At 37.8% G+C, this 24,815-nt stretch overlaps 1 protein-coding gene and 2 long non-coding RNA genes across 8 annotated transcripts in view; 2 read left to right on the plus strand and 1 right to left on the minus strand.

Annotated features, from left to right (window-relative positions):
- LOC310728957 (uncharacterized protein) overlaps nucleotides 1-14,903 on the plus strand; it is a 78,370-nt gene extending 63,467 nt beyond the window's left edge. For 3 of the 4 annotated variants that reach the window (XM_083546875.1, XM_083546876.1, XM_083546877.1), the window contains 2 exons: nucleotides 14,344-14,388; nucleotides 14,607-14,903. In XM_083546875.1, the coding sequence (XP_083403001.1) occupies nucleotides 14,344-14,388; nucleotides 14,607-14,689 (128 nt within the window). In that variant the 3' untranslated portion in view covers nucleotides 14,690-14,903. Of the gene's footprint in view, nucleotides 1-12,265; nucleotides 12,349-13,133; nucleotides 13,488-14,343; nucleotides 14,389-14,606 lie in introns of all 4 variants that reach the window. The other variant, XM_083546874.1, reaches the window with a different exon arrangement.
- The window catches only part of LOC310728963, a 73,231-nt gene that overhangs the window by 9,145 nt on the left and 39,271 nt on the right, over nucleotides 1-24,815 (minus strand). The gene's annotated exons all lie outside the window — the stretch shown is intronic.
- On the plus strand, nucleotides 18,595-24,324 carry LOC310728969. 2 transcript variants are annotated; one of them, XR_014534413.1, is made up of 5 exons: nucleotides 18,595-18,816; nucleotides 19,455-19,808; nucleotides 20,920-21,048; nucleotides 21,584-21,630; nucleotides 24,153-24,324. It is a non-coding gene; the product is annotated as an uncharacterized lncRNA (long non-coding RNA). The 2 variants fall into 2 exon arrangements; XR_014534414.1 differs by having other exon boundaries at nucleotides 18,596-18,816; nucleotides 24,156-24,324.

Raw genomic sequence — 24,815 nt, forward strand, 5'->3', positions numbered from 1 at the left:
ATTATTTTATATTATTAGGGGAGGTGGAGCTCAGTGGTTAAGGTATTATTTTGTATTATTGGGGGAGGTGGAGCTCAGTGGTTAAGGTATTATTTTATATTATTGGGGGAGGTGGAGCTCAGTGGTTAAGGTATTATTTTGTATTATTAGGGGAGGTGGAGCTCAGTGGTTAAGGTATTATTTTGTATTATTAGGGGAGGTGGAGCTCAGTGGTTAAGGTATTATTTTGTATTATTGGGGGAGGTGGAGCTCAGTGGTTAAGGTATTATTGTGTATTATTAGGGGAGGTGGAGCTCAGTGGTTAAGGTATTATTTTATATTATTAGGGGAGGTGGAGCTCAGTGGTTAAGGTATTATTTTATATTATTAGGGGAGGTGGAGCTCAGTGGTTAAGGTATTATTTTGTATTATTGGGGGAGGTGGAGCTCAGTGGTTAGGGTATTATTTTGTATTATTAGGGGAGGTGGAGCTCAGTGGTTAAGGTATTATTTTGTATTATTGGGGGAGGTGGAGCTCAGTGGTTAAGGTATTATTTTATATTATTAGGGGAGGTGGAGCTCAGTGGTTAAGGTATTATTTTATATTATTAGGGGAGGTGGAGCTCAGGGGTTAAGGTATTATTTTGTATTATTGGGGGAGGTGGAGCTCAGTGGTTAGGGTATTATTTTGTATTATTAGGGGAGGTGGAGCTCAGTGGTTAAGGTATTATTGTGTATTATTAGGGGAGGTGGAGCTCAGTGGTTAAGGTATTATTGTGTATTATTGGGGGAGGTGGAGCTCAGTGGTTAAGGTATTATTTTGTATTATTAGGGGAGGTGGAGCTCAGTGGTTAAGGTATTATTTTATATTATTAGGGGAGGTGGAGCTCAGTGGTTAAGGTATTATTTTGTATTATTAGGGGAGGTGGAGCTCAGTGGTTAAGGTATTATTGTGTATTATTGGGGAGGTGGAGCTCAGTGGTTAAGGTATTATTTTGTATTATTAGGGGAGGTGGAGCTCAGTGGTTAAGGTATTATTGTGTATTATTGGGGGAGGTGGAGCTCAGTGGTTAAGGTATTATTTTATATTATTAGGGGAGGTGGAGCTCAGTGGTTAAGGTATTATTTTGTATTATTGGGGGAGGTGGAGCTCAGTGGTTAAGGTATTATTTTATATTATTAGGGGAGGTGGAGCTCAGTGGTTAAGGTATTATTTTATATTATTAGGGGAGGTGGAGCTCAGTGGTTAAGGTATTATTTTATATTATTAGGGGAGGTGGAGCTCAGTGGTTAAGGTATTATTTTGTATTATTAGGGGAGGTGGAGCTCAGTGGTTAAGGTATTATTTTGTATTATTGGGGGAGGTGGAGCTCAGTGGTTAAGGTATTATTTTGTATTATTGGGGGAGGTGGAGCTCAGTGGTTAAGGTATTATTTTGTATTATTGGGGGAGGTGGAGCTCAGTGGTTAAGGTATTATTTTATATTATTAGGGGAGGTGGAGCTCAGTGGTTAAGGTATTATTGTGTATTATTAGGGGAGGTGGAGCTCAGTGGTTAAGGTATTATTTTGTATTATTAGGGGAGGTGGAGCTCAGTGGTTAAGGTATTATTTTGTATTATTAGGGGAGGTGGAGCTCAGTGGTTAAGGTATTATTTTATATTATTAGGGGAGGTGGAGCTCAGTGGTTAAGGTATTATTGTGTATTATTAGGGGAGGTGGAGCTCAGTGGTTAAGGTATTATTTTGTATTATTAGGGGAGGTGGAGCTCAGTGGTTAAGGTATTATTTTATATTATTAGGGGAGGTGGAGCTCAGTGGTTAAGGTATTATTTTGTATTATTAGGGGAGGTGGAGCTCAGTGGTTAAGGTATTATTTTGTATTATTAGGGGAGGTGGAGCTCAGTGGTTAAGGTATTATTTTGTATTATTGGGGGAGGTGGAGCTCAGTGGTTAAGGTATTATTTTATATTATTAGGGGAGGTGGAGCTCAGTGGTTAAGGTATTATTTTATATTATTAGGGGAGGTGGAGCTCAGTGGTTAAGGTATTATTGTGTATTATTAGGGGAGGTGGAGCTCAGTGGTTAAGGTATTATTTTATATTATTAGGGGAGGTGGAGCTCAGTGGTTAAGGTATTATTTTATATTATTAGGGGAGGTGGAGCTCAGTGGTTAAGGTATTATTTTATATTATTAGGGGAGGTGGAGCTCAGTGGTTAAGGTATTATTTTGTATTATTGGGGGAGGTGGAGCTCAGTGGTTAAGGTATTATTTTATATTATTAGGGGAGGTGGAGCTCAGTGGTTAAGGTATTATTTTGTATTATTGGGGGAGGTGGAGCTCAGTGGTTAAGGTATTATTTTGTATTATTAGGGGAGGTGGAGCTCAGTGGTTAAGGTATTATTTTATATTATTAGGGGAGGTGGAGCTCAGTGGTTAAGGTATTATTTTGTATTAATGGGGGAGGTGGAGCTCAGTGGTTAAGGTATTATTGTGTATTATTGGGGGAGGTGGAGCTCAGTGGTTAAGGTATTATTGTGTATTATTGGGGGAGGTGGAGCTCAGTGGTTAGGGTATTATTTTGTATTATTAGGGGAGGTGGAGCTCAGTGGTTAAGGTATTATTTTGTATTATTAGGGGAGGTGGAGCTCAGTGGTTAAGGTATTATTTTGTATTATTAGGGGAGGTGGAGCTCAGTGGTTAAGGTATTATTTTGTATTATTAGGGGAGGTGGAGCTCAGTGGTTAAGGTATTATTTTGTATTATTAGGGGAGGTGGAGCTCAGTGGTTAAGGTATTATTTTGTATTATTAGGGGAGGTGGAGCTCAGTGGTTAAGGTATTATTTTATATTATTAGGGGAGGTGGAGCTCAGTGGTTAAGGTATTATTTTGTATTATTGGGGGAGGTGGAGCTCAGTGGTTAAGGTATTATTTTGTATTATTGGGGGAGGTGGAGCTCAGTGGTTAAGGTATTATTTTATATTATTGGGGGAGGTGGAGCTCAGTGGTTAAGGTATTATTTTGTATTATTAGGGGAGGTGGAGCTCAGTGGTTAAGGTATTATTTTGTATTATTAGGGGAGGTGGAGCTCAGTGGTTAAGGTATTATTTTGTATTATTGGGGGAGGTGGAGCTCAGTGGTTAAGGTATTATTGTGTATTATTAGGGGAGGTGGAGCTCAGTGGTTAAGGTATTATTTTATATTATTAGGGGAGGTGGAGCTCAGTGGTTAAGGTATTATTTTATATTATTAGGGGAGGTGGAGCTCAGTGGTTAAGGTATTATTTTATATTATTAGGGGAGGTGGAGCTCAGTGGTTAAGGTATTATTGTGTATTATTAGGGGAGGTGGAGCTCAGTGGTTAAGGTATTATTTTGTATTATTGGGGGAGGTGGAGCTCAGTGGTTAGGGTATTATTTTGTATTATTAGGGGAGGTGGAGCTCAGTGGTTAAGGTATTATTTTGTATTATTGGGGGAGGTGGAGCTCAGTGGTTAAGGTATTATTTTATATTATTAGGGGAGGTGGAGCTCAGTGGTTAAGGTATTATTTTATATTATTAGGGGAGGTGGAGCTCAGTGGTTAAGGTATTATTTTATATTATTAGGGGAGGTGGAGCTCAGTGGTTAAGGTATTATTTTGTATTATTAGGGGAGGTGGAGCTCAGGGGTTAAGGTATTATTTTGTATTATTGGGGGAGGTGGAGCTCAGTGGTTAGGGTATTATTTTGTATTATTAGGGGAGGTGGAGCTCAGTGGTTAAGGTATTATTGTGTATTATTAGGGGAGGTGGAGCTCAGTGGTTAAGGTATTATTTTATATTATTAGGGGAGGTGGAGCTCAGTGGTTAAGGTATTATTTTATATTATTAGGGGAGGTGGAGCTCAGTGGTTAAGGTATTATTTTGTATTATTAGGGGAGGTGGAGCTCAGGGGTTAAGGTATTATTTTGTATTATTGGGGGAGGTGGAGCTCAGTGGTTAAGGTATTATTTTATATTATTAGGGGAGGTGGAGCTCAGTGGTTAAGGTATTATTTTGTATTATTAGGGGAGGTGGAGCTCAGGGGTTAAGGTATTATTTTGTATTATTGGGGGAGGTGGAGCTCAGTGGTTAGGGTATTATTTTGTATTATTAGGGGAGGTGGAGCTCAGTGGTTAAGGTATTATTGTGTATTATTAGGGGAGGTGGAGCTCAGTGGTTAAGGTATTATTGTGTATTATTGGGGGAGGTGGAGCTCAGTGGTTAAGGTATTATTTTGTATTATTAGGGGAGGTGGAGCTCAGTGGTTAAGGTATTATTTTATATTATTAGGGGAGGTGGAGCTCAGTGGTTAAGGTATTATTTTGTATTATTAGGGGAGGTGGAGCTCAGTGGTTAAGGTATTATTGTGTATTATTGGGGGAGGTGGAGCTCAGTGGTTAAGGTATTATTTTGTATTATTAGGGGAGGTGGAGCTCAGTGGTTAAGGTATTATTGTGTATTATTGGGGGAGGTGGAGCTCAGTGGTTAAGGTATTATTTTATATTATTAGGGGAGGTGGAGCTCAGTGGTTAAGGTATTATTTTGTATTATTGGGGGAGGTGGAGCTCAGTGGTTAAGGTATTATTTTATATTATTAGGGGAGGTGGAGCTCAGTGGTTAAGGTATTATTTTATATTATTAGGGGAGGTGGAGCTCAGTGGTTAAGGTATTATTTTATATTATTAGGGGAGGTGGAGCTCAGTGGTTAAGGTATTATTTTGTATTATTGGGGGAGGTGGAGCTCAGTGGTTAAGGTATTATTTTGTATTATTGGGGGAGGTGGAGCTCAGTGGTTAAGGTATTATTTTGTATTATTGGGGGAGGTGGAGCTCAGTGGTTAAGGTATTATTTTATATTATTAGGGGAGGTGGAGCTCAGTGGTTAAGGTATTATTTTGTATTATTAGGGGAGGTGGAGCTCAGTGGTTAAGGTATTATTTTGTATTATTAGGGGAGGTGGAGCTCAGTGGTTAAGGTATTATTTTGTATTATTGGGGGAGGTGGAGCTCAGTGGTTAAGGTATTATTGTGTATTATTAGGGGAGGTGGAGCTCAGTGGTTAAGGTATTATTTTGTATTATTGGGGGAGGTGGAGCTCAGTGGTTAAGGTATTATTTTATATTATTAGGGGAGGTGGAGCTCAGTGGTTAAGGTATTATTTTATATTATTAGGGGAGGTGGAGCTCAGTGGTTAAGGTATTATTGTGTATTATTAGGGGAGGTGGAGCTCAGTGGTTAAGGTGTTATTTTGTATTATTAGGGGAGGTGGAGCTCAGTGGTTAAGGTATTATTGTGTATTATTGGGGGAGGTGGAGCTCAGTGGTTAAGGTATTATTGTGTATTATTAGGGGAGGTGGAGCTCAGTGGTTAAGGTATTATTTTATATTATTAGGGGAGGTGGAGCTCAGTGGTTAAGGTATTATTTTATATTATTGGGGGAGGTGGAGCTCAGTGGTTAAGGTATTATTTTGTATTATTAGGGGAGGTGGAGCTCAGTGGTTAAGGTATTATTTTGTATTATTAGGGGAGGTGGAGCTCAGTGGTTAAGGTATTATTTTGTATTATTAGGGGAGGTGGAGCTCAGTGGTTAAGGTATTATTTTATATTATTAGGGGAGGTGGAGCTCAGTGGTTAAGGTATTATTTTGTATTATTGGGGGAGGTGGAGCTCAGTGGTTAAGGTATTATTTTGTATTATTAGGGGAGGTGGAGCTCAGTGGTTAAGGTATTATTTTATATTATTAGGGGAGGTGGAGCTCAGTGGTTAAGGTATTATTTTGTATTAATGGGGGAGGTGGAGCTCAGTGGTTAAGGTATTATTGTGTATTATTGGGGGAGGTGGAGCTCAGTGGTTAAGGTATTATTGTGTATTATTGGGGGAGGTGGAGCTCAGTGGTTAAGGTATTATTTTGTATTATTGGGGGAGGTGGAGCTCAGTGGTTAAGGTATTATTTTGTATTATTAGGGGAGGTGGAGCTCAGTGGTTAAGGTATTATTTTGTATTATTAGGGGAGGTGGAGCTCAGTGGTTAAGGTATTATTTTGTATTATTGGGGGAGGTGGAGCTCAGTGGTTAAGGTATTATTTTGTATTATTAGGGGAGGTGGAGCTCAGTGGTTAAGGTATTATTTTGTATTATTAGGGGAGGTGGAGCTCAGTGGTTAAGGTATTATTTTATATTATTAGGGGAGGTGGAGCTCAGTGGTTAAGGTATTATTTTGTATTATTGGGGGAGGTGGAGCTCAGTGGTTAAGGTATTATTTTGTATTATTAGGGGAGGTGGAGCTCAGTGGTTAAGGTATTATTTTGTATTATTAGGGGAGGTGGAGCTCAGTGGTTAAGGTATTATTTTATATTATTAGGGGAGGTGGAGCTCAGTGGTTAAGGTATTATTTTGTATTAATGGGGGAGGTGGAGCTCAGTGGTTAAGGTATTATTGTGTATTATTGGGGGAGGTGGAGCTCAGTGGTTAGGGTATTATTTTGTATTATTAGGGGAGGTGGAGCTCAGTGGTTAAGGTATTATTTTATATTATTAGGGGAGGTGGAGCTCAGTGGTTAAGGTATTATTGTGTATTATTGGGGGAGGTGGAGCTCAGTGGTTAAGGTATTATTGTGTATTATTAGGGGAGGTGGAGCTCAGTGGTTAAGGTATTATTTTATATTATTAGGGGAGGTGGAGCTCAGTGGTTAAGGTATTATTTTGTATTATTAGGGGAGGTGGAGCTCAGTGGTTAAGGTATTATTGTGTATTATTGGGGGAGGTGGAGCTCAGTGGTTAAGGTATTATTGTGTATTATTAGGGGAGGTGGAGCTCAGTGGTTAAGGTATTATTTTGTATTATTAGGGGAGGTGGAGCTCAGTGGTTAAGGTATTATTTTGTATTATTAGGGGAGGTGGAGCTCAGTGGTTAAGGTATTATTGTGTATTATTAGGGGAGGTGGAGCTCAGTGGTTAAGGTATTATTTTATATTATTAGGGGAGGTGGAGCTCAGTGGTTAAGGTATTATTTTGTATTATTAGGGGAGGTGGAGCTCAGTGGTTAAGGTATTATTGTGTATTATTGGGGGAGGTGGAGCTCAGTGGTTAAGGTATTATTTTGTATTATTAGGGGAGGTGGAGCTCAGTGGTTAAGGTATTATTTTGTATTATTGGGGGAGGTGGAGCTCAGTGGTTAAGGTATTATTGTGTATTATTAGGGGAGGTGGAGCTCAGTGGTTAGGGTATTATTTTGTATTATTAGGGGAGGTGGAGCTCAGTGGTTAAGGTATTATTTTATATTATTGGGGGAGGTGGAGCTCAGTGGTTAAGGTATTATTTTGTATTATTAGGGGAGGTGGAGCTCAGTGGTTAAGGTATTATTTTGTATTATTAGGGGAGGTGGAGCTCAGTGGTTAAGGTATTATTTTATATTATTGGGGGAGGTGGAGCTCAGTGGTTAAGGTATTATTGTGTATTATTAGGGGAGGTGGAGCTCAGTGGTTAAGGTATTATTTTGTATTATTAGGGGAGGTGGAGCTCAGTGGTTAAGGTATTATTTTGTATTATTAGGGGAGGTGGAGCTCAGTGGTTAAGGTATTATTTTATATTATTGGGGGAGGTGGAGCTCAGTGGTTAAGGTATTATTTTGTATTATTAGGGGAGGTGGAGCTCAGTGGTTAAGGTATTATTGTGTATTATTAGGGGAGGTGGAGCTCAGTGGTTATGGTATTATTGTGTATTATTAGGGGAGGTGGAGCTCAGTGGTTAAGGTATTATTTTATATTATTAGGGGAGGTGGAGCTCAGTGGTTAAGGTATTATTTTATATTATTAGGGGAGGTGGAGCTCAGTGGTTAAGGTATTATTTTATATTATTAGGGGAGGTGGAGCTCAGTGGTTAAGGTATTATTTTATATTATTAGGGGAGGTGGAGCTCAGTGGTTAAGGTATTATTTTATATTATTAGGGGAGGTGGAGCTCAGTGGTTAAGGTATTATTGTGTATTATTAGGGGAGGTGGAGCTCAGTGGTTAAGGTATTATTGTGTATTATTAGGGGAGGTGGAGCTCAGTGGTTAAGGTATTATTTTGTATTATTAGGGGAGGTGGAGCTCAGTGGTTAAGGTATTATTGTGTATTATTAGGGGAGGTGGAGCTCAGTGGTTAAGGTATTATTTTGTATTATTGGGGGAGGTGGAGCTCAGTGGTTAAGGTATTATTTTATATTATTAGGGGAGGTGGAGCTCAGTGGTTAAGGTATTATTTTATATTATTAGGGGAGGTGGAGCTCAGTGGTTAAGGTATTATTTTGTATTATTAGGGGAGGTGGAGCTCAGTGGTTAAGGTATTATTGTGTATTATTAGGGGAGGTGGAGCTCAGTGGTTAAGGTATTATTTTGTATTATTGGGGGAGGTGGAGCTCAGTGGTTAAGGTATTATTTTATATTATTAGGGGAGGTGGAGCTCAGTGGTTAAGGTATTATTTTATATTATTAGGGGAGGTGGAGCTCAGTGGTTAAGGTATTATTTTATATTATTAGGGGAGGTGGAGCTCAGTGGTTAAGGTATTATTGTGTATTATTAGGGGAGGTGGAGCTCAGTGGTTAAGGTATTATTTTATATTATTAGGGGAGGTGGAGCTCAGTGGTTAAGGTATTATTTTGTATTATTAGGGGAGGTGGAGCTCAGTGGTTAAGGTATTATTTTGTATTATTGGGGGAGGTGGAGCTCAGTGGTTAAGGTATTATTTTGTATTATTAGGGGAGGTGGAGCTCAGTGGTTAAGGTATTATTTTATATTATTAGGGGAGGTGGAGCTCAGTGGTTAAGGTATTATTTTATATTATTAGGGGAGGTGGAGCTCAGTGGTTAAGGTATTATTTTATATTATTAGGGGAGGTGGAGCTCAGTGGTTAAGGTATTATTGTGTATTATTAGGGGAGGTGGAGCTCAGTGGTTAAGGTATTATTTTGTATTATTGGGGGAGGTGGAGCTCAGTGGTTAAGGTATTATTTTATATTATTAGGGGAGGTGGAGCTCAGTGGTTAAGGTATTATTTTATATTATTGGGGGAGGTGGAGCTCAGTGGTTAAGGTATTATTTTGTATTATTAGGGGAGGTGGAGCTCAGTGGTTAAGGTATTATTTTATATTATTAGGGGAGGTGGAGCTCAGTGGTTAAGGTATTATTTTATATTATTAGGGGAGGTGGAGCTCAGTGGTTAAGGTATTATTTTGTATTATTAGGGGAGGTGGAGCTCAGTGGTTAAGGTATTATTGTGTATTATTAGGGGAGGTGGAGCTCAGTGGTTAAGGTATTATTTTATATTATTAGGGGAGGTGGAGCTCAGTGGTTAAGGTATTATTTTGTATTATTAGGGGAGGTGGAGCTCAGTGGTTAAGGTATTATTTTGTATTATTAGGGGAGGTGGAGCTCAGTGGTTAAGGTATTATTTTATATTATTGGGGGAGGTGGAGCTCAGTGGTTAAGGTATTATTTTATATTATTGGGGGAGTGGAAACAAAATGTAGAACACACAATGTCAACAACCAAGCAACAACTGACACATGGGAAAATTAATACATACAGACACAAAGGTCGCAATAATTAGCTTTAACAAGAACAGGGGGAAAAACAACATGAGGGAATAATGGTGGGATCTGGTAGAAAATGCAGAAACGTTGAATCCTGATAGTCTGAGCTAAAGTTACCAGCAGATCCAAAAAGCATAGATTTGGCAACACAGACTGCACACGCCAAATTATTTGATAAAATCTGTTCATTTTATTCAATGTTTTATCTGTTAATTCAGTCTATTCAGTTTTCTGTTCTATTCAGAATTAAAACGAGTGCACGGTGATATGAGGGAGTGTGATCTAGTCTTTAAACAGTTGAGGATTGTGTTTATGATTCAGTATGTATACCATCGTATGCTCGCTAGATTGTTATTTTGGGGCTTTATTATTTTCCTACAGGACTACAGTATTAATTAGGATGTAACTTTTATTTTCTTCCTAAAAAATATTATAATTTTTTTATTTATATTATATTATTTAATTTTAATAGTCTTAAATGTACACTATAATTAGAACCCCAGATAGATATTCATAGCATCTAGTTTCAGGTGTATGGTTGGTATGATGGAATAGAACATATATTTGGACTGTCCAGTATCACACAGATAGATAAGGACAGGGTCACATTTAAGTCTCGCTACTCAAACTTTCCACCTCAAGTTTTCTCGATAATTGTTTCTCCCTGTTGTTACCCCTGACTTACTCATTAGTGACCTACATCTACATCCAGATTTCTGTTAAGCTGCTTGTCTATTTGTTAGACGTGTGGGGAAAAACTTCTTGAAGGAGTAAATTATGTCCATTAACACTTGGGGGCAGTATACAATTATATTGTTTATCTCCATGTTAATTCAGACATTATGTCGCTTAATGCTTTTGTTCTGTTCCACCATGCAAACTTAAACTGAACACACACACACGCTCACACACACACACACACACACACACACACACACACACACACACACACACACACACACACACACACATTCTGCACATATTAAATGTTCCCTTTTTTTTTTAAGTTGAAGAAACAAATTCAAAGACCACCTGGGATGTTGATTTGTCTGTCTCATGCTTATGATACATCATTTCTCTCTAAAATAACACACAATAATTCCAAATATTATTCTTGCAGAAATAAGCTCACAGTTTATTCCCTGCCTCTGCATTTATCCATCAAGCTGCTAATGCTAAAAGTTGCTAATATCATAGCGCTGTGAATATACATCTAAAATATGTAGAACTCTGTATAAACACAGTCCATAAAAATTTTCTAAATTACATGTAAAGCATGTCTGATGTTTGGGAATATTTGAATACTTGATTGATATTTGGATTATCAAGTTTTTTATAATATATTATAAACTTTATTTCAGCTTCTCCCACTAGGGGGCGCCACAGCGGATCATCCGCATGTTAGATTTGACACGTTTTTACGCTGGATGCCCTTCCTAACACAACCCTCCCCATTTATCCGTGCTTGGGACCGGCACTAAGGCTTGTGCAACCCTAATGGCTGGGGTTTGTTCCCTGACCGGGGATCGAACCCGGGCCGCAGCGGTGAGAGCGCCGCATCCTAACCACTAGACCAGCAGGGATTTTTTATAATATATTATAAGTTATAATAAATTTATTTGTTATTTGTTATTTATTTGAAGATCCTGGAGAGGTGGAGGTACACGCTGGAGAGAAGGGGAATGAAAGTCAGTAGGAGTAAGACAGAGAACATGTGTGAATGAGAGGGAGGGAGCAGGTGGAGAAGATCCTGGAGAGGTGGAGGTACACGCTGGAGAGAAGGGAAATGAAGGTCAGTAGGAGTAAGACAGAGTACATGTGTGTGAATGAGAGGGAGGGCAGTGAAGGGGTGCAGTTGCAGGGAGAAGAGGTGGAGAAGGTGGAGGAGTTCAGGTACCTGGGGTCAACAGTGCAAAGTAATGGAGAGTGTGTTAGAGAAGTGAAGAAAAGAGTGCAGGCAGGGTGGAGTGGGTGGAGAAGAGTGATAGCAGGAGTGATTTGTGATAGAAGAGTATCTGTGAGAGTGAAAGGGAAAGTTTATAGGACTGTGGTGAGACCTGAGATGTTGTATGGTTTAGAGACAGTGGCATTGAGTAAAAGACAGGAGGTGGAGCTGGAGGTAGCAGAGCTGAAGATGTTGAGATGTTCATTGGGAGTGACGACGATGGACAGGATTAGAAATGAGTTTATTAGAGGGACAGCACATTTAGCATGTTTTGGAGACAAGGTGAGGGAGGTGAGATTGAGATGGTTTGGACATGTGCAGAGGAGGGACATGGGGTATATCAGTAGCCACCAGGAAGGAGGGAAAGAGGACCAGACCAAGGAGGAGGTTTATGGATGTGGTGAGAGAAGACATGCAGGTAATTAATTTGAAAGAGGCAGATGTAGAGGACTGTGGGGGGGGGGGGGGGGGGGGATCCGTGTAACGGATGACCCGCTATGGAGAACCCTAATGGTAGAAGCCGAAAGAAGAAGAAGAAGAAGCAGAAGTTAAAATTCATATTTTAAAACTAGTAAAGGTGTGGTCCCTTCCAAATCATGTCCAATCAATAAACTTTAAGGTGGAATGTAATCAAGGTGTAAATAAATCTCAGCAATAAACAAGAGCCTTGGGAGGCACCTGAGCTCATTTTTAAGTGTTTGGGTCTGACTACTTGTAAAGATTATATTTAATTGTTGTATCTTGTATTTTTTGTTTTAGAAGATTTCCACACACTTCTACAGATTATCAAGACATCATGACCTTTTTTTACATTTGCATCATATTGGGTGCGGTGCATGTGAGTACATTTTGTTATATAACAGATATATAATCTATAATCTATTACTATGTGTATATATATGGGGTGTAACCGCATACATTTCCGTTTGTTACACACAAATGCAATCATTTTTACATGCAGAACATTCGAGTTGAAATCTGAGTTCCCTCAGGAACATATTAAGTGGCGGACTGCAAGTTTGTTTAGTCACTGCCTCACACTCCGAGTGCATTTATTATTATTATTATTATTATTTACACAACAAGAGATAAAATAGTGTCACTGTGGCTACTCACCCCATCCAGGATTTGTTTGATTTGTCTGGTTTGTCTTACGCATGTATGAAACGGGTAAAGAATCGCTGGTGTTAGCTGCTAAGCAGAAAGTGACCAGCGGATTCTTAGAGTTTTATAGTTTTGTTAAAGTCTGCTAAAAAAAGCAAAACAGATAAGTAAAAAATTAAATGGCAAACACACACACACACACACACACACACACACATCTGTATTTCCCAAATAGAAGCTAACAAATGTAAACTAATTAAATTAATCATTACATTTATTTCATTTTATTTAATTGGTTTGATTTCTGTCAATGTATTAAATTTTTTTTTATTGCATTTATTTGATTTATTATATATGTTCATATATATGTGTGTGTGTGTGTGTGTGTGTGTGTGTGTGTGTGTGTGTGTGTGTGTGTGTGTGTGTGTGTGTGTGTGTGTGTGTTTCTAATATAACACAAACATGAGGCGTCCAATACAATTGTTTAAAATGTGATCAATTTTATTTTCATTTTCTATCTCAGGTCTCCACTCTGGAGAATCAGTGATCAGTGTATCTGGTGAAGAAGGATCTACAGCTGTTCTGAATTGTAAACTGCCTAATGTAGACACTGAAACACATATCAGGTGGAGCACTAAATCTGAGATTGTGTTTGAGCGAAAGGGTAAAGGTTTTGCTGCAGCTAAAGGATATGAGGATCGTGTGGATGTTCCTGAGGAAGAGCTTCGTAAGGGGAACTTTTCTTTGGTGTTGCGCAATCTAAAACTTGATGATAGAAATGTCTACATCTGCTCCTATAAAGTGAGACTCTACAAGAGAGACACAGATGTCAACACAGCATTTAAGGAGATCAGCAGTGTTTCTCTCTCAGTCAGGGGTAAGTGAGTTATTATCAGTAGAACACACACTGAACATTACACACAGCAGAAACCAAAGCTGCAGATCTGAAATATGTGGAAAGACACTAAACGTCCTGTAGAACAAAAGCAGCTCATGTGTCCAATGTGAGCATAATGTCAGTGTTTTCAGTACTAGAGGAGAAATTGTGCACTGAACAGCTGATTTTAAAGCTCTTCATGTGTGTGTTAGATGATCCAGGAGAACACAGAACACCTGAGCATCTTTATATTAGTGTTTCATCACACACTTGGAGATTCCCTCTGCCATCTTTAAATGGAAATCATTTTCATGACACGAGTTTGCAGTAGAGCTGGAAATCAGAAAGTCTTTACCCCAGACAGCAGGAACAGTGTAGCACTAATGATTTTCTTGCTGATTTCTACACTTTATTACCTTTAAAATACAATTTCACTGCTTTTCACTGCTTATGAAAATATGATCTTCTCTATTATACAGTAATCACACTAGTTATAGTATCAGTAATGTGAAAGATTGCAGAGATGATGCTTAGTGATTAGTACTGATCCTGATCTACACGTGCTCCTGATCTACACGTGATCCCGATCTACACGTGATCCTGATCTACACGTGATCCTGATCTACACGTGATCCTGATCTACACGTGCTCCTGATCTACACGTGATCCTGATCTACACGTGCTCCTGATCTACACGTGATCCCGATCTACACGTGATCCCGATCTACACGTGATCCCGATCTACACGTGATCCTGATCTACACTTACACAGTAAATCACTTTAGTAGCAATGAGAGAGGAAACACAAAGAGCTCTGATTGGACCAGGATGATTCAATATTATTTTCCTCTTACAGAAAAACCTCCTGAGGAGAAATCAGATGAAGTGCCGAGTCCCACAGGTGAGATACAATTGTGTATTTTTTTCTGAATTAATGTTGAATTGCAGTGATGCTTCCTGTAGGGGCGAGTGGACACAAACCACATCTGATAACAGAGACACCTGTTTTTCTGTCAACTCCCTCTGTATATATGAATGTATATAGTAAATCTCACTGCTCGGAATTTAAAAGTAAAATTTTGTACCTAAACTAAATACATTAATTTTTTTTTTTTTCAGGTGATGCACAGATGAAGTTTCCCCACCCACTGATCCTGGTCTTGTCCCTGCTAGCCTGTGTTCTCTTCCAGTTTTTTTTTTAAAGATCCATGAGTATGAAATTGTGCAGTGCTCAGGATTGTGCCTTTACATGTGTTTATCAGTTCCTTTCATCTATTATGCAACATCCCCATTAATGGATTAAGATCTTGGCGGGGTGAAGTGTGTATCTGATGAACTTCAGGGTTATTATAAAACATCAGATTAATATATGATCATGATGTGCAGCTAAACTACTATCAGAGCTGCTGTTATAAAGATCATTTTATATAATCAGAATCTTTTGGCTGTTTAATGTGTAGAGCACTTTTAACAAGGAACATTAACACAGCACCAGAATTAAAAAGAATGCAGAATTCAATTTCCTTTCGAAGAGAAATACAAATGCAAATAGTAATTAAAAATATAACAAAAAATAGCATGTATGTTTAACTGGGTAATAAGTAAAAAAATAAATGTAAAATAGTAGATTGCCACCTTTACTGTAGACAAACCTGTGTGCATTGATGCACTTGTAAAAAAAAAATGTCACCCAAAGGAAAAAACAGAATATCCACTTATAGAATAAAATAAATGAACTAAAATTACTGTTTTTCTTCGCCAAACAAGTAAAAGCACAACTCCACTCTTTACTGCACATCTGTGAAGTGAGGTTTTATGCTACCTGTGGGAAATGAAAGGCATGTAAAAGGAATGTTTATGCTTAGCAGTAACAGCTGAAAGCAGAAAAGAAGCATCTATAAGCTTCTCTATATAAGCAACGCACCGGTATAGTATTTATAAGCATACCGGCTAAATGCTTTTATATTATTATTATAACATTTAAAACAATTTAATAAATCAAATTTAAGGTTTTGTATTTTTTTCTTTATCAATTTTCCCTCTAACATTGTGCACACGAAGTGAAAGGCCTAGAGATGAAGTTTGAGGGATGGTAGTGCTGTACCCAGTGACAGTTCACAGTAGGTGGAGCTTGTGCTTTGTGTTTTTACAGGGCATGTTTTAACATTTATTTTAACCTTATAATATCTTTCAGTTCATTTTCACTGTTATATATTTTACTCTGCCATCTATACAAAGTAAGCTATTAAAATTATTTCAACTTAAATGATTGTTTTTACATGATTTATTTATACATTTGGGGCATTTGGGAGACCTCCTTACCAAAGTCAAGTCAAGTTAATTTCTAGTCAAGGTAAATAATGTGTATTTATCCCTAATGAGCAACCGTGGAGACAGTGGCAAGGAAAAAAACTCCCTTAGAGGTAATGAGGAAGAAACCTTGAGAGGAACCTCATCCTCATTTAGGTGACATCAAGACTGATTATAGTCTTGAACCAATACAGAACACTGGAGAGTGAGAACTAACATTCGAACTGGGATGTAAGATTATGAGTGATGTTCTTTCTACAGTCTTTTGAGATTATGGAACCAGGAGCTACTGAGCAATTCAAAATAGCTCAACATTTGAGAATCACAGATCCAACACCAGCTTCTCCATGCCAGAGCCTTTAAACACTCAAAGAGGTCCAGTGTCCAAACTCCACATGAAGTGGAATCCAATTGGCACGTCTCTAGATGGTTCGGGATGTTTGTGGGAATCTACTTCTTTGAAGGTCCATAATCTTCATGAGGTGGGACATGACTGGAGCAACCTCAGGATGGGTAGAGAAAGAGAAGCAGTGAAGAGAAATTAGCGTAGCTGCTGTTCATGATGTGGCACCGGCACGTCCAATTTATTCCCGGAAATCGAGAAAATTAGGACATAGAAGACTAACAATATGAACTATTTTACACACGCCGATGCAATATGTCACTTCGTCCACGCTTTAGCTTTCAGACTACCAGACAGCGAAGCAACCAAACAGCTAGACGGCCCAGTAAAACAGCAGAGCAACACAGGTAAGACAGCCCTGAAAAGACAGCCCACTACAACGGCTCTCAGTTCCTCACTTCCTAATTACAGAGAAATAAACAAAATTAGCATCTTTTGATATCAGATAAACACCCGACAGTTACCAATTTACTGGTTCAACCAGGTCACGATGTGCCGCAAAACTCTAAACGAGGAGGTGGGATGATTTTAACCTGATAACGGCTGGATTCCTCAATCCACACTGAAAGAAGAAACCAAACCACCCTTAAAACCCATTCCACACAATCAGGCTACCAAACAGGCATGACAACTTACCACACGAATCCCTCCCAGCTGCGCCGGATATCCGGTGACGTCACCAGTGTTCAGAAAAACGCACTCCCACTAGACACCGACTGCTCCTTTTATAGACCCACTAATTTGATAAGCGAAACCTGGCCATCATTCCAATTGCTCCGCCCAACCATGTGACTGTTCCCACCACCACAATAATATTAACAGCACAAGATCAGATGTTCTGGAGCACAAGATTCTGATGTGATGTGTTATGTGTAAGACTCACTAAAAAGATACATCTTTAATCTACACTTAAACTGGGAGAGTGTGTCTGAGCCCCAAACACTGTCAGGAAGACTAATTCAAAGTTTCGGAGCTAAATGTGAGACTTCTAGTAGTTTCTAGAATAGCAAAGTACACTGAAGGTGGTAGAGCATTCTCACATTTCCCTTACCCAGAGCGACTTACAATTCTCTTCTTTATACAACTGAGCAGTTGAGAGATGAGATGATTTTATTTTCTTTGTTTATTTTGTGTGCACACATTTATTCACTTCGGCATTACATGAAAAATGTCTGTCACAAATCACAAGACGAGGGCATAGACGTAACATGAAAAACACATAACACAGACCAAAATAAAAGCACATGGCTACATAAACACAGAATTGAGCACAAATTAGCAATGCAAACTGACGTGCACTGTGCTGCAATAACAAGGTCACTTCCAGAGGTGGGAAGTAACGGAGTACAAATACTTCGTTACTGTACTTCAGTAGATTTTTCTGGTATCAGTTTTTTACTCCACTATTTATTTTCCAGACAACTTTTTACTTTTACTCATTACATTTTTACACAAATATCTGTACTTTTTACTTCTTACATTTTCAAAACAGACTCGTTACTTTAGTTTTAATCCATTGATTTGGTGAAATATAAAATTTTTCTTTTTACTGCACCGATTTCAGCCGAACAACCGATTTCCTGTTACTGCGCTTCTTTTTCAATCCGCTGGTGTATAAAGTCCTGACTCTCACTCTTTACGTATATAAGAATCAGCAGGCAGAAGGCAGTAAGAAGTAAAGCTAATGTGGATGAGACAGAGGGAGTCAGTGATGAGAACATGACTGAGAACAGAGACATTCCTGATCATCATCATCATCATCATCATCATCATCATCATCTTTTCTCTGCTTGTGTTCTATATGTGGATGTTCAGCCTGGATACATTCATTAGGTAACAACATTTTTAATTCGTTTTGTATTTATATATATATATATATATAGCGATTAGTGATAGAAGAGTATCTGTGAGAGTGAAAGGGAAAGTTTATGAAAGGGAAAGTTTATAGGACTGTGGTGAGACCTGAGATGTTGTATGGTTTAGAGACAGTGGCATTGAGTAAAAGACAGGAGGTGGAGCTGGAGGTAGCAGAGCTGAAGATGTTGAGATGTTCGTTGGGAGTGACGACGATGGACAGGATTAGAAATGAGTTTATTAGAGAGACAGCACATGTAGGACGTTTTGGAGACAAGGTGAGGGAGGTGAGATTGAGATTGTTTGTACATGTGCAGAGGAGGAACATGGGGTATATCAGTAGAAGAATGCTGAGGATGGAGCCACCAGGAAGGAGGAAAAGAGGAAGACCAAGGAGGAGGAGGTTTATGGATATGGTGAGGGAAGACATGCAGGTCGTTGGTGTAAAAGAGTCAGATGTAGAGGACAGGGGGGTATGGAGACAGATGATCTGCTGTGGAGACCCCTAATGGGAGCAGCCGAAAGAAGAAGAAGAAACTAATGAATAAACTAAGGAGGCGTGGTCTGTATCTGCTTTCTGAGAATTCAGCTAGCACTAGTGATTAGCTGCTTACTGGACATTTGACAAAACAGGAACTAAAGAGGCACCATAAGAACAGAGACAGTTTAACTTAAGTGAATCATTTAAAAAAAACATCACCAGCTTGTGATGTGAAGAAATGGCAAATCTCCTGGATCTATTTATACTACATATGCTATCTGGTGAGTTTCTACAAACAACATTTATAATAGGAGTTTATTATACATTATTAAACATGTACTGTAGGTCAGGAGGAAATCAAAAGTACATATTCATATCATCAGTTTTGTGAGGAACTGTATCTGAACATAGTTTTATTATTAGTTAAAAAAAAAACAAATATTCTGAAATCACACTAAACAGAAGCAAGCAGATATTCAAAGAGAGAGAACATGTCATGCTACCGCATCCAGAGACGTCCTATTCAATTGTGTGCACCCAACTTTGTGGTAACTGTTTACAGAAGAACCACATAGAGCTGAAAAAGTCAGATGACCCAATACTTTTGGACATATAGAATGTATATAAACTATACAGTTTGCAGATATTTTTAAAAGAGGACTCAAGAAAGAGGATTTCTTGAGTAGCCTGCTATCAAGCTCTGATCTAAAACATACTGAACACATTTGGGATGAATGAACACTGACTGTACCCATTACATTAATTACACAATACATAAATTACTTAAAATACTTTTTATTTTCCTGTAGAATGTGAAGTTTTCATTTCTAAATATTCTGAAATCGCAGTAAACAGAAGCAGGTAATGAATGTAGAAATGTTGATTATTTGTCTGTTCACCTAATATTCTGTTCTTTCAGCTTTCTTCACACCGTGTCTCCTTCACATCACTTCATCTGACTTCATATCTGTCCATCCTGGAGAGAACATCACCCTGCTCTGTACCATCACTGATTATAGTGAGATATCGTGGTATCAACTGAGATCTGATGAGGTGAAGCTGCTGATATCTGCTGAAAAAGGGCTGCTGAAGAAAACCTTTTCCCTCAGTTATAATGTAAATAAGAGTCACTTTGTTTTAAAAGAAAGCAGCAGTTCAGTCAGTTTAGTGATTATTTGAGTTCGAGAGACGGATCTGGGGTTTTATTACTGTGGAGGACGAAACGATGCAAAACACATTCAGTTTGGGAAACCCATCAGACTGAACTTTCCAGGTCAGTAACTAAACTTTATTCAGTCTGATTATTGCAGTCTTTATGTGTAGCCATACATTTGTTTAGTGTAACATAATTTATTCCTTAATTTCACTATTATTTAATTGATACATTAAACACTTTACTAATAATATGTAAATAAATTAATATAATAGATTTAGAATAGATGATAATAATAATTTATTTAAAAATAAAACCATATACATGCAATAAACATAAATCTAAAATATTCAGGCTAATTCTTACTAGTTCTGATTATCGTTATTTTCCCCTCACTCTCTTGCCTTTATTTATTTAGAAGTTTACTTTCCAAATGTTAAATTAAAATTAAAGACTAAAGAGACAATACAGGAATGTTTACTATTTGAAATGTTAGTTAATTAAACACTTCTTATTCAAGGTGATCAACTGATCAGAATTAGAAAGCAGATAAATATTTCAATATTAAGTATTTTTTTAAGCAGAAATGAGGGGATCATGTGTATAGAGCAGAAGTTTGTGAACCCTCTGGAATTAGCAGGGTTTTTGCACTGATTCATTATAAAAGGTTTAACATTAATCTCAGCCACAATTAGAGAGAAACACAATTTAGCTAAACTAAAAGCTCATCATCAAGCAGACTGTGTCACCATTCAGTCTGGGAAAAATAAGTGAACCTCTTTGCTAACAACTTTTCCTAAAGCTAACAGGAGTCCAGTTCTGTCTCATTTGTGCTATAGGAGTAATCAGAAGAATATCTACCTTATATTAAACCGATTCCTGTAAGAAAGGCTGGATGTGTGTGCGCTTTCTAATAATTAAAATAAAAGAAGTGTTTACTGGACACATTACAAAACAGGATCTAGAGGCTAAATAAACTGAGTGAACCTCTGTGCTTCTCTAAAAGCGAAACTCAGAACCTGATAACTCCACAAGGTTAACAAACTGATTCTTGTAAATGTAAAGTGAAATAATAAACAGTGGTAAGAAGACTGAAGATATAAACTGGATTAAATAGCATGTCTGGCTTCTCAATTATACAAACACTGATTTACATTTTTATAGCTATTGTATATTTTAAAGCAAAATGTAATAAAATATAGTCATCTGTGTCACTGTTTATGTATTTCAGATGAACAGCCTAATGGTAGTCCAAATACACAGCAGTCTACAGAAACAAAGCTCTGGATAACCATGAGTGTGTGTGTGGTCTCTGTCCTACTGAACCTCTGCATGTGTGTGTTTTGCTACAGGCTCAAAGGTGCAGTTATTTATCTTTATCATCATTGGGCATCATTTAGCAATTAGCTCTAAAAATAACTCTTTATAAATCAGAGTTGTATGAATTCCTCAGCAGTTGAGTTTATACACTATTCAGTTTCACAATATGAAATCATCCACTAATTAAATATTAACCTGACAGAATGAAGTCTTTGTTCCAACATTAATAAATAAGGCAGAGTGAAACAAATGCAACAGCAGCAGAAAATATTTTTTGTGTGTTAACTATCTATTATTAGATAAAAACAGATCTAGTGTGTAGTGACTCACCGCTTCCTTTCACACAGAACTATTAGCTGATATAGGAAAACACACACACACACACACACACACACACACACACACACACACACACACACACACATACATACATACATATATATATATATTTATTTATTTTTTTTATTTATATATCTACAATAGATTAACATTGAAATCAGAATTTTTGTTATTAATCTTATATCAGTGTTTAATTAATACGTGTCATTTTCAAATCAAATAATTGTCCCTTACAGGAAAGTCAGTATCATTATGTAGCAGTTCCACAGATGCTGCTGAAAAGGTACCAGAAATCTTCTATTAATATTTAATGTGTAAATAACACAAACATGTCGTCTTCAGATTGAAAGTCACTATTACCTTTAATTTATTTTATGATGTGAACCTGTTCATGTAATGGAAATTATTTGTGTGCGCACTCAGTCCCTGTGCCAATGAACAGGTTACAAATTCATATTAGAATATTTAAGTTAATCATGTGATAGGAAGTTCTTATAGTGGGATATATATATATATTATATACATACACCTTTCATCTGGAGATTGCATCCTGCATCTGTTTTCCAAGGAAAAGAAACAGAGACATGCCTAAAGCTTTGTGGACCCCATAAGAATGTTATGCATTTTTTTTACATCCTATTCCACATTTAGTTCCTAATGACTTCCACTTATCTGGGAGGATGTTCAGTTGTGCTTTTGCTTGTGGAGATTTCTGGAGATTTAATCACCCACAATGGTGTTGGTAAAGTCAGGTACTGATGTAGGTGAAGTAAGAAGGTTCCTGGGGTGCAGTCAGTGATCACATTTATCCCAGAGATGATAAATTAAATTAGATTAGATTCAACTTTATTGTCATTACACATGTACAAGTACAAGGCAATGAAATGCAGTTTGGGTCTAACCAGAGTGCAATAACAGCAAGTGCAGGATATACAGTGTTACATGATTTACATAAGTTAAATAGAATGGTAATATAGGACTATAAACAGTAATATACAGATGAAGATATATGTATTATGAATATAATATACAGATGTGTTTATATGTACTATGAACATGATTTACAGAAGGATTTGAATGGTGAACATAATATATTGATATTACTATAAAGAGAAAAACGGGTATATATACAATGGTAAATTAGGTAATGGTGAGCAGCAATGCAAAGAGAGCAGTGTGCAAATGAGTATAGTTTTGTGTAAACAGTCTGTTAGTGCAATACAAAGTGTGAGGTGAGAAATGAGCATGTGTTTCTGTGTAGACAGTCCATTAGTGAAATAACGAAGTGTGAGGTGTGGGGGTAAATGTGGTAGTGTATCAGCGAGGGGCAGAGTTCAGTAAAGAGACAGCTCTAGGAAAAAAGCTGTTTTTTAGTCAGCTGGTCCTGGTCCGGAGGGCAGAAGAGAGAACAGTCTATGGGCGGGATGAGAGAAGTTTTTAAGAATGCTGCGAGCTCGACGCAGACAGCGTTTCTTTTGAATGTCCTCCATGGCTGGGAGTGAAGTCCCTGTGATGCGCTGGGCGGTTTTCACCACCCGCTGCAGTGCCTTGCGCTGTGAGACACAGCTGGTAAGGATTCTTTCTATTGCGCAGCGGTAGAAGTTCACCAGGATATCCGAGGAGAGATGATTTTTGGGGAGCACTGCCTTTAAGTTTGAGTGAATAAAATCTCCCGCAACAATAAACGCAGCTTCCGGGTGAACAGTCTGTTGTTTACTGATGGCCACATAAAGTTCTTTCATAGCGAACTTGGCATCAGCATCAGGGGGAATGTAAGCTGCTATAATAATGGTGGAAGTCAGGTGACCCAATACTTTTGGACATATAATGTGTATATAACATATAGTTTGCAAGTATATTCTTGTTCACTTCTATTAGTTGCTTGTTTTAAAGAGGACTTATATATATATATATATATATATATATATATATATATATATATATATATATATATATATATATATATATATAATCAACTCTGGATGCACCCCACCTCCCCAACAATAAAATATACTAAAACAAATAGAAATAATAAAAATACTGTATACAATATTTTGTATTAAGTAATAAAAAAATAGTCCAGTACACATCATGTAGACTCGTTACGGTCGACGACTAGCTCGCAGTGACTCTCCTCAGTTTTAAAATTTTTTCGACTCTGAACAAATTTCACTTTAAGAACAGGTTTGTTTGTATCCGTGAAGGTTCGTAAAGTGATTGTTCGTAAAGTGGGGCGTGTCTTTATATATCCTGTATATTTATCCTGCTATATGTGATTCTTCTCCAAACTGTTACCACAAATCTGAAGGCACTACCAAAAATTCATTATTAATTACTATAATAGTAATAATTATTTGAGTCTCAAATCAGCACCAAAATCCACCATGATTCACACATCCGGCTTGACTTCTTAGATGGAACCTTGTGAGGTCTGTTCAGAGTGGATCCTGTCTTGGAAAAACTCTGTATGACCCTGAACACTGTACTGTAACTCAGTTTCAGGGTGATACTGATCTTCTTACAGCCTTGGCATCTTTATGGAGAGCAAAAATTCTAATTCTAATTCTAATAAGATCCAGTGGTCAGTATGAGAGAATTGAACTCAAAGCACCAATTTTTAACTGCTCTAATAAAAGATACACAAATTTGTCTGCTCCTATCAAGTAGACAGAAACATGAACATGATGAATAGGACGTGTGGCTTTCGGAGGGTTTGCAAGGTTTAAATTTTGTAGCTGCATGGTACATTTTTTTTGGTCTAAATTGCAGGCTCCATGCTACAAAATTCTCTCTGTCTCTCTATAGGAGGAAAGCATGCATTATGCCAGCATCCAGCATGGAGGAAGGCCCAGAGCAGCTGCTAAGAAAAACACAGCGACAGATTCGGACAGTGTGACCTACGCAGCAGTCGCCTCCCAACAGCCTCGGAGACGCTGATCAGGTGTCACAAACAGACGACTCTTTATTTGGTATAAATAGATAAATATGTACAGTGTAGCAATCTGAGTGTTTTGTTTTGTTTGCATCTTTCTGGAATAATGTGGACGTAGGCTGAGACAAACAATGATTTCTGCAAACATAAAATAATCTGATATAAATACATGATGTTGCATGTTATAATAATCTGGTTATGTAAATACAAATTTTTTTATTTATTTAAATGGTGAGGCAAAGTTTAAGGCTCATATGACTACAAGATGATATGGAATAAGATGCTTCATAAGAAACTGGTCGATGTGAAAACCAGGTAACTTTAATGCTGTTACAGACCAACCTGCTCTCAGGGTAAGAGGTACAAAATCTCTTCTCTGTTCTGGCATCGAAATGGTGGAATGAACTTCCTCTAGATCTTTAAACAGACGGTGGAGACCTTCTTCTTCCTCAAACACTTATCTACCACTTATTTTCCCCTATTTGTTTTGACTTCATGTATTTAAAAATAAAGCGTGTTATAATTCCTCTAAACAG

Source organism: Silurus aristotelis (genome assembly GCF_946808225.1).
Source record: "Silurus aristotelis genome assembly, chromosome: 7".
Classification (NCBI taxonomy): Eukaryota; Metazoa; Chordata; class Actinopteri; order Siluriformes; family Siluridae; genus Silurus; species Silurus aristotelis.